Below are 15,301 nucleotides of genomic sequence, written 5' to 3'. Positions count from 1 at the left end.
TATCTTCTGAGCTATAGTATCTTCTTTCCTTCCCTCTTCTTCAATGAGATCATCTGCCATACTCCCAGAAACTTCTGAATCCAGGATTCAACACCTGACTCAAAAAACTTCCACCTCATAAATCTCTAATTCCAATGTCCCACTCTGACCTGTTATTCCTTCCAGCTTACTTTCTCATTATCCCCATTTTAACTGTTCTTTAGCTTCATGGGAACCTATGGAGCCCTCCACTTTCTCACTATCCATCCGCTCCCTCCTGCTTTCACGACCCTTTTTATCAAACAAATGCCGTTATTACACTCTCGGAAAAAACCAGAAGTTCCTTACTTGGCTAAATTCCAACCCTCAGAATCCAACTAATTGCCTTCTTTGTACTTTTACCTGAGCAACAAGAGGGGGTAAACACACACACAGGCATGCAAGCACACAGGCGGAATGCTATCATTATAAATTCTTGACTGCCAACCTCAACCAGGCCCTCTGTGATAGGAAGCAATTTTAAGTCTACTATCTGGAACAACTATTTCATATCTTCTCCTCTTCTCAATCCCTCTCATTCCAAGCAGTTTACTTCACTTCCTCCTTCAGAGAAAAAAGAAGTCATCACATGAAAACCTACCTGTATTTGTACTCATCATCTCTTTTCCCTTCTGATACAAGGAACGAAGATTACTCCTATCAAACGCTACCTTTACTTTGAATTATAACCCCTCCAATTCTCTCAGGAATCTTACAATCACATGCATTTCCCAGGACACCCCACCCCAATATCTTTAACGTTTCCCTTTCACAGGCTCCTTCCCATCAGCATTAAATCGTGCTCAAAGGCCTTCCCATTAAAAAAAAAAAAACCTTCCTGGATTCCATATTTCCTTCCAACTCCAGTCCATCTCTACATTATCCTGCTCCACAGTCAAGCTTTAAAAAACACAAAGTCACTACTTTCTCACTTCCCATTTCTCTCTTTAATCCTTCCCAATATGATTTTTACTCCCACCGCTCGTCTGAAATTGCTTTGCCTAAGGTCACCAACAACTTCCATATTACTAAATCCAGTGAATACTCTTCCATCATCTTACTAGGCCTACCAGCAGAAATCAACAGTTGAGTACTCCTCGAAATACTCTCTTCTGAAGGCTTCCATGCTACCATACTCATCTAGTTTGTCTCTCTCTGGTCACTAATTTTTAGTGCCCTTGATATCTCCTCCTCTACCTTTTAAAAAGTAGAGTTCCTTAGGGTTCAATCCTAAACCCTTTTCTCACTCTATACCAGAACTGTCCAATAGGACTTTCTGTGATGATGGAAATGTTCTATAACTGTGTTGTCCAATATGGTAGCCAATAGCCACACGTGCCCAATGAACACTTGAAATGTGGCCAGTGCAACTAAGGAACTGAATTTCACACTTCATTTTTAATCAATTTAAACAGGTAGATGTAGCTAAAAAGTGGCTACCATATTAGATAGCACAGCTTTATAGGCATTCACATCATCTCTCGTGGTTTCAAATCCCATCTAGTAGCCTAGACCTTTCTTCTAAGCTTTAGAGACATATATTCAACTAATTTAACATCTACACTAAAATGTCTCAAAGAAATTCAAACTACACATGGCCAAAACTGAATTCATGACCCCACTAAAGGACAATTTATTTCTCCTGCAATGTTTCTCATTTCTGCAAATGCAGTATCAACCATATTCATGCCAGAAACCTGGGATTCATCCTTGCGACCTTTCTTCCTCTGATTCCCTATACCCAAATCAATTCCTGTTATTTTTACCTCAAATCTGTCCACTTCTCTCCATTCCTACTGCCACCATATTCTCTAGCATAAACCGCTGAAATAGCTTGCTAACTGGACTCTCTGCTTCCATGTAAATCAGATGACACACCAGCATGAAATCCTTCATATTCTTCCCATCTTTTAAATCTAAAAATCCAGATTCCTCACCATGGCTTACAAGATTCTGCTTGGTCTGGCCCTTGCCTGCCATCCCTTGGTGCCTAAGTCTCACTTGTTCAGGCACTCTGGCCTTTCATTTCAGAGAAAGTGCCAAACTACTTCCCAATATAACGAACCCTGGTGATGCAACGATTAAGTGCTTGACTACTAACGTTAAGGTTGATGGTTCAAACTCACCCAGTGACTCCACGGGAGAAAGACCTGGCGATCTGCTCCCATAAAGATTACAGCCTAGAAAACTCTATGGGGCAGTTCTACTCTGTCACATGGGGTCACTATGAGTCCAAATCAACTCAACAGCACCTGGCAACAACAACTTCCCAACTTTAGGTCTTTGCACATGTAGTTCTCTTTACCAGGAATACTCTTTCCCTCATCTTCATCTAACTTTTACTTAGCCCCTCTGGTCTCAATTGAAATGTCACTTCCTCAAAGAGGCCTTTCCTGACCACCCTGCCTAATTTAGTTACTGCTCTTATACACTTTTTGTATGTCTTGATAGCATTTATCAAAACTGCAATTATGCAAGTATCTATACCTTACTGGTTTAGAGTCCATTTCTTGTACTAAGTTCCATGAAGTACTATGACTGCATTGTTTTCTGATATATCCATACAGTCTAGCACAGTGTGTAAGCAAAGAAAAGGTATTCATACTGTTATAGAATGAATTAATGAATTATAGACACATATGTGACACTAGTACCAAACAGCACAGAAGCAGGAACCAAAGGAGCAGCAACCTTATCTATGCTGGTCTCCACGATTCTGCAGCACTTAGAACCCAAACCCAAACCCAAACCCACTGCCACCTCATAGCGACCCACAGGGTTTCCAAGACTGTAATCTCTAGGCAAGCAGACTACCACATCTTTTCCTCGAGGAGCCGCTAGTGGTTTTAAACCACTGACCTTTAAGTTAGCAGTCAACTGCTTTAACCACTGCGCCACCAGGGCTCCTTAAAACAGTGCCTGGCAAATAGAAGGTGCTCAATGAATATTTTTTGAATAATGAATAAATTAGGGAGGATTTAATATTAGGAATTAGTATAATACAGTCTATCGATAGGTCACATATGGCAGGCCAATATAACCACCTCCACAGATACTGAAAAGACGTTTGATAAAATTCAACACACAGTCATGATTTTAAAAAACATGTGACCTTGAATTAGATGCAGCTTTGTAATATGGTAAAAAATAAAAACATCTCTCAAATTAACAGGCAGTAACATCCTTAAGACTGAAAAATCATTTGAGGCTTTCTCAGTAAAATCAGGAGCTGAACAAGGGTCATCATCATTATTTAACACAGACCCCAAAATTCTCATTGGTGCAGTAAAACTAATAGTCAGTGCTACTAGAAAGGAGACAAAATTTTTATCAGAAGATGATTAAGGATGTCTACAAAAACCAAACAAACAAAAAAGGATTTAAAATAAATTTCAGTGAAGTTGCTGGATAAGAGAGAAATATCCAAGACACAATAGCTTTTCTGTAAACTAATAATATGCAATTAGAATATAACAGAAAAAACATTCTACTCACAATAGCAGCAAATAGACAGGTAAAATCCACCTTAAAATCTTAACCTAAAAAACTGCATACAATGAAGATGTATTACCTTCATAATCAGAAAAAAAAAATTATTACCAACATCCAGACAATGGGAAAACACCAATCTACGGGGCGATCACGCCTGCCATACAAACCCAGGGTCCTCCAGCTGCAATATGCTGTGCGCCCTGAAGGTTTATGTATGAAGCCCAAGGATCAAGATAAAATCTAGTTTCAGTGCCTGACCCAATGCCATCAAGTAGATTCTGACTCATAGAGACTCACAGGGCAGAACGGAACTACCCCACAGGGTTTTCAAGGCTGTCATCTTTACAGAAAAAACCCTGATGGCATAGTGGTTAAGTGCTAAGGCTGGTAACCAAAGGGTCAGCAGTTTGAATCTACCAGGTGCTCCTTGTAAACTCTATGAGGCAGTTCTACCCTGCCCTATAGGGTTGCTATGAGTCCGAATTGACTCCACGGCAACAGGTTTTAATCTTTACAGAGGCAGACTGCCACATCTTTCTCCCATGCAGCAGCCGGTGGGTTCAAACTGCCCACCTTTCAGTTAACAGCCATGCACTTTAACCATTGCACCACCAGGGGTCCTTTTTAGTTTCAGTGCAAATACTACCAAATGAGCAGAAATAACAAAGGATTTTATTCAAGTAGTCACTATGAACTCTGGACACAGCAGTGCATGGCTAATTTCTATAATGTAGGAGAGGTTACAACAAAACGAATGCTGTAAACCGGGTGTTTATAAGAAAAATGGCACAGCTCAGTTTAACTCTTCAGCTTTGGATCAAATACCTATTTCTACACCAAGAACAGGATATTTCTGTATCTTATTACAGCAGCAATGTCAGTCACTGCTTAACTGCCTTTGCTCTAATTTTGCTTTTTTACTGCTCTTTTTCCTTCTTTCTAAGCAGAATAAGACATAGATATTAAGCTATTTTCTCTCTTGGATACCTGCAGTAGAAGCCAGCAGCTGGGTTTGCTTATAAAACCAGAACCAGAAAAGGCCTACTTAAATAGGTCAATACAAATTGATGGTGCTAAGGGCAGAGACTGTGTTTAAATAGAATTATGTCTAGCCCATAGCCCCTTGCTAAGTGCCAAGCCCCACTCATCCTAGTGTTAGCTGATGAGGCAACCTGTTTGATCCATATTCACACGGTCAGATACTCTATTCCATAGAAACCTCAAAGTAGTCACAGTAGCTAAGTGCCCATTTTCTCTTCTCCATAACACAGTACAATTAGATGATAAACAAAGAACAGCTTGCACAGAAAGTCAGTGGTAATTTGCTTCAAACAGATAAAAATGAGAGAACAGAGACAGCAAGAAGGAAGATCGTGTTCCCTCTGATAAAGAATCAGATGAGATGCCTTGAAGGGACCAGGCATAAATACAAGACGAAAAATATTTCCAAAAAAAAAAAGGTATGCTGAGGACAAGCAATTTTATGGACTCTGCAGTCTCTGGAAATAATATAATAAATCATGGAAAACAAAAATAATAATAATAGGGTAAAAAAAAAGCTGAAAACATTAACAGCAATCAAAAAAACAACAACAACCAACCCATAAACCTCATGTGCTTTAAACACTTTACTAGCCCTGCCTACAATTATCAATTCCACAACAATGGTTTAACTGATGGCAACAATATTGGTAGCTTAAAGAAGTTCGGCCTTAGAAAAGCAGATCATGTTTTCCATTTTTATAAAGATTCTTGCCAGCTTACATGTTTTTCTTAGCATTCCTCCCAGTGCCAATTTGTATGGCTGCTTTAAGAAAATGAAGACTAATACAGGATAAGATGGTAAAATAAAAGGTGTGCCAAAAAAAAAGTTGTCTTAAATATAGTGGGTATTCAAGCAAACATTTGTTGATTGAAAATCAACTCCATTCAGAAAGATACTCACTGTTTGAAGCTATGTCAATCAAAAGAGTTTCTTCCGCTTCTGAGGGGGAAAAAGAAGAAAAGGATCAGAGAAGAAAAAACCATTCATTACAACCAAAAGGATTACATGCCCAACTAAATAACTGCTTCTTAGTCACCACTCCTAGGTCTTAGAACACATTCAAAAAAAATTCTTTGCTTCTTTGTTTAGTACTTTTTTAAAAAAGGATTTTAATAGTACTATGCTCTAGACATTATGAGCAATTCAACTAAAAGGAAAATGAATTGAACAAGTAATCAAACATCCACTGTCATCGAGTCAATAGCAACCCTATACAACAGAGTAGAACTGCCCCACAGAGTTTCCAAGGCTGTAAATCTTCATGGAATCAGACTGCCATATCTTTCTCCCACAGAGCGGCCTGTGGGTTCGAACTGGCAATCTTTTGGTTAGCAGCTGAGTGCTTTAACCACTATGCCACCAGGGCTCCTACAGTAATCAGATAGAACTCCTCAAAGTAAATTGATGAATGACAAATTAATAGTAGAGAACATTAACAACATGTTAATAATTCCTCTCAACTATAACATACTGATTTAAGATGATCTAACCGTGTCACTTAGAGAGTTCTTACAGAAGTCCAGTGGAAACCCTGGTGGTACAGTGATTAAGTGTTACAGCTGCTAACCAAAAGGTCAGCAGTTCAAATCCGCCAAGTGCTCCTTGGAAACTCTATGGGGCAGTTCTACTCTGTCCTATAGGGTCGCTATGAGTTGTAATCGACTTGACAGCAACGGGTTTGGTGTTTTTGGTTTTTATAGAAGGCCAAGGAAGTGACCCCAAAGGCCCAGAAGTGAATTACTTTCCTAACTCAGCTCTAGTCTTTGAAATTTCCCAGTGATCTCAGTATTTCTGCCCCTGCCTGGAATAGAAGAGTACCAGTATACCTGAAGTTCTTTGACTGGCTTCAGCTTACAGTTAACACCCGTGAACCCAAGACCCACAGTACCCAACAGGAAGTATAAAACAGGGCAAAGCACAGTATCCAAGTTCTGAGTTCTCTTATCTCTCGATGGTTCTTTTGGACTTCCTTCCTTCCTTACCTCTAGTGTCCAAATTCAACCTACCTCTTCCTCTCTGACTTCCATCACCTGCCAGGCCCTCCTGGCTAGTTGAACTCTGAGTACTGACTCCTCTGGATTAGGCAGATCTACCTTGGACAGATGGAGTAGTCTCAGCCTTTTCTAGTTCCCTCACTAGATTGTATATTTGGCTCCATTATTCAGGTGCAATAGAAGCAATTGGTAAGTGTTATGGATTGAATTGTGTCCCCCCAAAATGTGTGCCAACTTGGCTAGGCCATGATTCCCAGTATTGTGTGACTGTCCACCGTTTTGTCATCTGATGTGGTTTTCCTGTGTCTATGATGTTTAATGAAGCAGGATTAGGGGCAGTTATGTTAATGAGGCAGGACTCAATCTACAAGACTAGGTTGTCTGTTGCATCAATCTCTTTTGAGATATAAAAGAGAGAAGTAAGCAGAGAGACAGCGGGACCTCATACCATCAGGAAACAAGAGCCAGGAGAATAGTGCATCCTTTGGACCTGGTGTCCCTGTACCCGAGAAGTTCCTTGACCATGTGAAGATTGATGACAAGGAGTCTTTCCCCAGAGCCGACAGAGAGAGAAAGCCGTCCCCTAGAGCTGACACTCTGAATTTGGACTTGTAACCTACTAGAGTGTGAGAATAAATTTCTCTTTGTTAAAGTCATCCACCTGTGGTACTTCTGTTATAGTAGCACTAGATAACTAACAATAAGGAACTGAGTTGGCTAATATAAGAAAATAGTCTCGTTATTATTACTAGCATGATACACCCACGGAAAATAGGACACCAAGACATAGGTATTATATGTTCACCATTGTTCATCAGTAACTTAGTTTTGTAAAACCTGAGTGCTTATAGACAATTGACAAAATTGATGTACTGGTCAGGAAAAAGAAAGGATGTGAAAATTCCAAGGAAGTAACTGTTCCTTTCACCATGTGAAACTACTGTGTGCGTGCATATGTATCTTCCCAGATCCCAAGGGGCAGCATCACAATCTACCAATCTGTTGTTTCTTATTAAAAACAATACTAAGAAACAGGGTAGATGACACCTTACAAATTGTATGAAACAGTACAGAGCTATCAGGATACTAATCTGAAGTCATGTTCTTTGGCTTTTCTCTTCCTTAAAGGGCTGGGTATGTAACAGACGGTGCTACAAAAATTAGGTGACCACAGCAACTTACTAAGGCATACAGTTGCCTTGTTTAAATTTCTTTCACACATGGCAAGCTAAATAGTTATGACTTCATTCTTCTATATAATGTGGAGACTATTCATTGCAGATATTTTTAATTCTTAATACATGCTGTCTTAAAAAAAAAACAACATACCCTTAGTATTTCCACTTATAGGAATATATCCTAAAGAAATAAGAGATGTGCAGGAAGATGCATGTATAGAGATGTTCACACTATTATTTATACTAGTGAAAAACAAGGGAAAAAAAATCCAATTATCAAACACAGGTGAATAATTAAACTATAGGCCATTCATAAAATGGAATACTATCCAGTCACTAATGGCATGGAAAAGAGCTCATAATATGATTGCATGTGGAATAGACAAAAAAAAAAAAAAAACTGTATATACAGTACGAGTCTCACCTACCCTGAAAGTTACATGCGTAGAAAAAAATGCTAAGTGTTTCTCTCTCAAGGATGAGATTGGGCCACTTATTTTCTTCATACTTTTCTGTAATTTCCAAACCTTTTACAGTACGTGTTACTTTTGCAATAAAAAAAAAGTTAACTGAATGCTTCGAAGGCCTGCGTAGCAGGGCCAGGGGTTTAGGGACCATGGTTTCAGGGGACATCTAAGTCAACAGGCATAATAAAATCTATTAAGAAAACATTCTGCATCCCACTTTGGAGAGTGGTGTCTAGGGTCTTAAACACTAGCAAGCAGCCATCTAAGATGCATCAATGGGTTTCAACCCACCTGGAGCAAGGGAGAATGAAGAACACCAAAGACACAAGATAAGTATGAGCCCAAGAGGCAGAAAGGGCCACATAAACCAGAGACTGCATGGGCCTGAGACCAGAAGAGCTAGATGGTACCCGGCTACAACTGTTGACTGCCCTGACAGGGAGCGCAATGGAGAGCCCCTGGGGGAGCAGGAGAGCAGTGGAATGCAGACTCCAAATTCTCATAAAAAGACCAGACTTAATGGTCTGTCTGAGACTAAAAGGACCCTGGTGGTCATGGCCCCCAGACCTTCTGTTGGCCCAGGACAGGAACCATTCCCGAAGCCAATTCTTCAGACATGGATTGGACTGGACGATGGGTTGGAGAGGGATGCTGGTGAGAACTGAGCTTCTTGGATCAGGTGGGCACTTGAGACTATGTTGGCATCTCCTGCCTGGAGGGGAGATGAGAGCAGAGGGGGTCAGAAGCTGGCCGAGTGGACACAAAAATAGCGAGTGGAGGGAGGGAGTGTGCTGTCTCATTAGGGGGAGAGCAATTGGGAATATATAGCAAGGTATATATAAATTTTTGTATGAGAGACTGACGTGATTTGTAAACTTTCACTTAAAGCACAATAAAAATTTAAAAAAGTTAAATGTAATTAAAAAAAAATCAGTGCACAATAGGATTCACCTACAATTTTTCTAAGGTTCTCCTCAGGTTTCCCAAGAAGCTATAAGCGATACACTGCCTGATGAAACCAGTGGACCCTGTGTTAACATAATGCATTTCTTCTCTAGTAATCAATTTCCTTTCTACAGCAATTTGAGATGACAGAAGCAACACCTCCTACACAAACTTTCCAGTTTTTGCGTTTCATTATAGCAAATGAAACAACAGATTTTCTGTTCTCAGTCCCCAAATCTGAGGGCAGGAAGTCAAATATTTCCTCCCTGGAGTCAATTTTCTTATGATTCACCAATGTCAAGGTTTGAGTTAGCACAATTGAGTGAAAGGTATTAGAACCTGGAGAGTTTGTTGCCAAATGTTTTAATTTCAAATAGTGTAGGAAGAAAGTGCTGAATGTGTGTGAATCCAGGCAACCTTGATACTTTACCGTAAGTAGTGTGTCAGTTAAGTCCAAGAATGTCATTTAAATCCAGACATAGTTCAGTAAGCCTAAAAGACTATGCATAGGTAACAGACTACATAGATCTCTAACCCCAGCCAGAGAAACAGGTAAGACAATATATATAGAGTTTACTTTTTATAACCCTTCAACACTCTTAGACAAAGCATTATCATTCTCTTGATGGTAGATTATTAATGTTACCTTTTTTTGCAAAGAGTAATACATTTCATTTTACTTGAAACGATGAATTTTCGATACGTATGGAATTATGCAATGCAATAATGACCAAGGAAAACATTATAAAATGAGCCAAGCAATTACAGCAAGTACCTTGAACACATCTAAAGTGGCTATTTATAGGAATGATATCTTGAACGTGCTGTTCCTTTTCATGCAACTGGATTATTAACCTAGGAAACAGAAGAATGTATCAACGAATAGTTTATTGAAAAACCCAGACATTTAGCAACAAAACACAGTGCTGTCTTGTTATATAAATCTAATCTGTATTTGTTAGGCCCAATATATTTAGTTCTCTGGACCTGAGCATTATGACAGCTAGAATATTGGTTTAGTTTTAAAAAGATGCTTGCGGTGATCAATATCTGAATACCCACAGTCCTATATGCCATAAAAAAAACTTACGGTGTATGTCCGAAAAACAGCTTACAATTTTAAGAGCATGAGTTATAGATGACACGCCTTCAGAGTATGCACACCAGAGTGAAGAACTAACAGCGAGATGTGAACTCCATGAGTTCAGGGACTGTGTCTGTCTTCTCACCACAGTATTTCTAGCACCCAGCACAGTACCTAGCACGTAGCAGTTGCTCATGTTTGTTGAATGAATGAAATAGAAAATTCATATATTAGCTTTCCAGTCATACTCCTATAGCTTTTTACCAAAGAATGGTTCAATTTCTTCAAACAAGCATGCAAGTTCATGGAGAACAGAAGGTGCCCAGCCCACCAGATCAGTCCAAATAACCCTAGTGACCAGCAAGGTAACAGATATCACAACCAGGCTGACTTCGTATCTCCTGTGTTTTTACTTCGGTTTTCAACTTTATGCTGGTATTTCTAAATAGGGATTACTGAACTTGACTCCCCAGTGTGAAATGCAAGACTTCTAAAATCCATATGTACTCCTGAAAGATTAATTTTCATTTATTACTTATCCTTAGTGGCCCAGAATCAAGGTATAATCTACTGGTAAACAGTCATCCTGAAGGTCTCCTAGCTTCCCCAAAGTTGAGCACTCTTCAAGTGCTTCTTTTTGCCAGAAATGCTCCTCTCTTTTTTTCCTGGAGAACATCTACTTATCCTTCAAGGCCCAGCTCAAATATCACCTCCTTTTTTTTTGGTGAAGCTTTTCCCCACATCCCCAAGCAGAGCTGGTGGCTTCGTCTCCTTTCCTTGCCCCTCTAGTACAGTATGTTATTTATAGTTCTATTTCCCCACACTCTGTTACAGATATATCTATTTCCCCTCACTGATTTGAGCTCCTTGAAAGCAAGGACGCTATCATATTCAGTTTTGTCAGTTTTCTCTCCTGCCTAGTAGGTGTTCAATAAATATTTGTTGAATAAATGAACTAGCTTAGTTAAGCTATAAACAGAGGCTAATTTTTAAATATGACTGTTCAACATCTGGCATTAAAAATATTTGTTTGGAAGGTTGTGGTTTCTATTTTGTTGTCTTTTGGGGGGATTATTGTTTTAGCTTTTTGATTTTTCTTCCAAATGTGTTAATTTTGAAGGGGATAGCCTGGGGAAAGGGTTGCTTAGATATAACTAAAAGAAATAAAAGTACTAATGCTGTCTTTGTATTATGATCTTGTTTGCCTAATTTGGCTAATTTGCATTTTAAGGTGATTGGAAAAAATGGGGTAGGACTTTTTCAACCTGGAAAATTCATAATTCCATCAGAAAAAAAAAAAGAGCCCTGTAAACCAAGACGGAGACCAGAAACTAAATAAAAGGATTATAAATCAAGGGTCAAGGAGGAAGAGCTTACTTTAAGGAAAATTAACATAAACCGATATACGTAATCTCAAAATAAATAATGTAGCCTAGAAATGGTGTTGGACATTAGCAGAAAGTTTCAACTAGACTGTAATGTTAAAAACCATCACAAAATGAAGAAACTGGGAATTTAAGTTAATGCCACAAACATTTATTGAATATCTACTACATGTTAGTCACTAAACAAACTATGGTGAATGACTAAGGCTAAAAATAAGCATGAAAATTCTACCTAAACATAATCATTCATTTCAGAAAAGGATTTTTTTACAAAAAGGTATATGGCAAAACAATGGAATCAGAATTTGGTAGTTTCAAGCAGAAGAGTGTTGGACAAACTGTGTCAACTCAGCACTATCCCTAGGAGAAAAATGCCTTCTTTGATTTGTTCAAAGAAGGTTTAAGGTGAACCAACAGCTTCTATCGTAACCTATTATCCTTAAAAAAACTGAACCCTAGTGTTTGATTCCCCATTTCCAAAAACCTTTTTAACTGTAATTTTGGCCTCTCAAATAAAGTTCTCCTAAACCCCAGTGGCGTAGTGGTTAAGTGCTACGGCTGCTAACCAAAGGGTCAGCAGTTCAAATCCCCCAGGCGCTCCTCGGAAACTCTATGGGGCAGTTCTACTCTGTCCTATAGGGTCGCTATGAGTTGGAATTGACTCGACGGCACTTGGTTTGGTTTTGGTTTTTTATGGTTGCAAGCAAGAGCTACAGCCCTGAAGATTAAGATAGGCTTCAAAATATAGGATAAAAAGGCCCAAAGTAAAAAAAATAAAAATGAAAAAATTCTGGCTACCCAAGTCAGAGAAGGCACCCAAAAGACTTGAATTTGAGATTATAGATAGTATTATGGTATTAGGGGGTCTCCAGGGAATGATTTTCAAAAACCTACTCAGATAATGTATTTCTGAGATAGGTTACTGATTGAGAGTCAAGCCTCCCTACGTAGCTGGGAGGAGGCATGGAGTAGCAGTTGCGAACTGGGGCAGCAGAGCTATGTTGCAGAGGTTCAGAACTCAGCTATGATACTTCCTATGAAGAAGTGACTTAATCTCTCTGTACCTCAATTTCTATACCTATAAAAGGGGGATGATGATCATCATCTTGCTATTTCATCATAATCCTCACATGAGGGTCAAATGAACTGATTTGTCAAAAGTGCTTTGAACATATTGAGCCATTAAATGTTGGTTGTTGCTATAATACCTTATACAGAATTAGAACACAAGAATTTGATTTCTCCGTGAAGAAGATACAAATAGTCAGGAGAGCTACCTGTTGTGAGTTTAAGAGTACTTCTAGTATCAGAGCTCCGATAGGATGAGGCGCTTATTTATCTCAAGGCCAGCTGCTCAGTCGCTTATTAGCTGAACAGAGTTCCAACCCTACAAAACCAAGACACCAGATCCTAGACTGTGGTCATTTCCATAAGGAGCTATTCGATTTAATCCCCATAATCTTGTTTTTACAGAAGAGGAAACTGAGGCACAAAACATTTCCTGGTTTGCTCAAAGGTCACATTTCAAAAGTGGCACAACTGAGAATTCAACCCAGGTCTGTGGATTCCACATCCATTGTTCTCTTCACCCCATCTTAGCCTTTGGAAGTGGCAGTGGTATTCCAGGTTTTAGTCCATTTTTCTGTTGAACTTAGTTTATTAAACTGGTCTTCCAGGGTTTGCGGAAACTGGAAAAATAACATGAATTTCCCACATCAACAGAAATGACCAAGCAGGGCCCAGGGAAGAGCTACTTCACAGAACCAGATGATGTCCAGTTAAAGTGGTTCTAATAGTCTCAGAAGAGGACAGGCTAGGCCAGTGGACATTTTTTCTGTGTAAATTAGATAGCCAGACACAGACTGAGTCTGGAGATTCTGAAAGTGGGGGCTGAGGGAAATTGTTTTTAGGCAGAATCCAATATTGGGAGATGGCAGGGTTCAAGGGGTCGACACTTAACCTCAGGAGAAATCTGACATCAAGAAACCAGTGGGCACCTACAGGAGGTGACTTGGGCGCACAGAGATAGGGGCCTCTGATATGTTGTGGTCTCACCATGGATACTTTGGAGATGAGGCGTTAGTAGCAAAGGAGTGAGATCAACAGCTACAGTAATTAAAAAAAAAACTTTTCATCAATCCATCACCAGTATTTACTGAGCTCCTATGTGCAAACTGCAAGATGACACACACTGATAAAATGTCAAATGTCATTTACACTTCTACAGATTTCATTACCCTTTCTCTCTCAATGTGTGAGGCCTCCACAAAACTATTACTGAACTAATGACTCTGCATTCCTTAGAGTGAGTTGAAAGGTTTTGAATTTGGTGGGATGGGGGCTGGGGAGACTGGAGGAACCAGTTGAATGGGGTTAAGAAAAGGCAAGTCTTTAACTTTTGTAGTGCAGCAATTCTATAGCGCTTTAAGTTTTTGTAAAACACTTCCCCATTTATTAATTATTCCTCTAGTTATAACTCCAAAGGCTATAAGGTAAGGCAGTTCATATTTTTACTTAAGCGATGAGGACACTAAGCAAGCTTTATTGACTTACCCAAGGTTACACAACACATGTCAGTTTGCAGGGACAGGAACTAAGAACCCAGGCTTCCTGCTTCCCTGCCCACTGAGTCCTCCCACTAAGCCACACTGCCTGGCACAAGCTAGCTGCTTGGAAATTCAGGGCACAGCCCCGTCGTTACAGAGCACTCGCGCTTCACACCTGTACCTGAACCTGTTGCCCGCGTGGCCTCGGTGGCAGGAGGGTGGCAGGGTGGTCGCGGTTTGGGGGTGGGGGTAATGGCAAGCTCCCTTCTCTGTGGGATCTGGTGGTTACTTACTCATATTGCCCGTTCCTCTGGGCTAGGGTTAGGGCGCAGGGCTCCCGAAGGGGCCCGTTCATCTCCATACCCTCGACAGTATGTGGGCACAGGTTAAGGGTCTCCTCTAGAAGCGCGCCCAGGGAGGGTGGTGCGGTGCGGAGGGAGCCTCCTGTCCCTCTGCCCGACCCCCCGGTGTCGCCTCCTGCACCACCCCGCACCCCCTGGCATTGCTCGGCCTCTGGGCCCCACCGTCCCCCGACCCGGTCCCCAGGATTCCGCAGTCCCCCGGCCCCCACCCTCGGCTCAGCCTCCCCTCCCCCTCCTCTCGGGCGGATACGGCAAGGGGCTGGGCTCCGACCGGGAGCGGCGGCTCCATCCGGGCGGCCTCTGGGCTCAGCGGGGCTGCGGACTGCGGGCGGATCCGACGACGCTGCCTCCCGCGTCCTCTCCCCCCGCCCGCCGCTGCTGCGCGTCGCTTGAGGAACGGCTCCGCGCCGGGAGCCGGGAGCCGGGAGCCGAGAGCCTGACCCGAGAGAGAGCGGCGCCTCACGCCCCCGCCGGTTTTCCAGTCCGCCGCAGATTCCGCCCCCTGCGGCCAAGCAGCGGAACTGCAGGGAGAGACCCGACGGACTGGGGGCTTCTCTACCACGTCCAGCAAGGAATGCGTTTTCAGTGCTACCTGTGACACCCGAATGGTTCTGGGTACTTTGAAGATGACCACAGAAGCAAAAACCCAGTCATACCTGTAAGGGAACTCACAACGTGTTAGGCCAATAGGACCTATATCATCCAGTCAAAAAAAATCCTTATTAATGTTTTAACGCACCGCGGTGGTTATCCTACCTCTCAGATGTTCTTCCAGTCCTCTTCTT

At 41.1% G+C, this 15,301-nt stretch overlaps 1 protein-coding gene across 7 annotated transcripts in view; it reads right to left on the bottom strand.

Moving 5' to 3' along the window:
• OCRL (OCRL inositol polyphosphate-5-phosphatase) overlaps positions 1-14,879 on the bottom strand; it is a 52,216-nt gene extending 37,337 nt beyond the window's left edge. For 3 of the 7 annotated variants that reach the window (XR_002786915.2, XM_023553841.2, XM_023553842.2), the window contains exons 1-4: positions 14,767-14,879; positions 14,448-14,527; positions 9,915-9,994; positions 5,456-5,494 (exon numbers count right to left, since the gene is read on the bottom strand). Coding sequence is in view for 5 of the 7 variants with exons in the window: in XM_023553841.2 (XP_023409609.1) it covers positions 5,456-5,494; positions 9,915-9,994; positions 14,448-14,527; positions 14,767-14,805 (238 nt within the window). In the remaining 2 variants the exon portion in view is untranslated. The other 4 variants (XM_023553843.2, XM_023553844.2, XM_064277568.1 and 1 more) reach the window with 4 other exon arrangements.
• Positions 14,880-15,301: the final 422 nt, after the last annotated feature.

This window comes from Loxodonta africana, chromosome X, assembly GCF_030014295.1.
Source record: "Loxodonta africana isolate mLoxAfr1 chromosome X, mLoxAfr1.hap2, whole genome shotgun sequence".
Lineage (NCBI taxonomy): Eukaryota > Metazoa > Chordata > Mammalia > Proboscidea > Elephantidae > Loxodonta > Loxodonta africana.
Note: the sequence above shows the minus strand (reverse complement) of the source record. Positions and strands in the feature narration are given on the sequence as shown.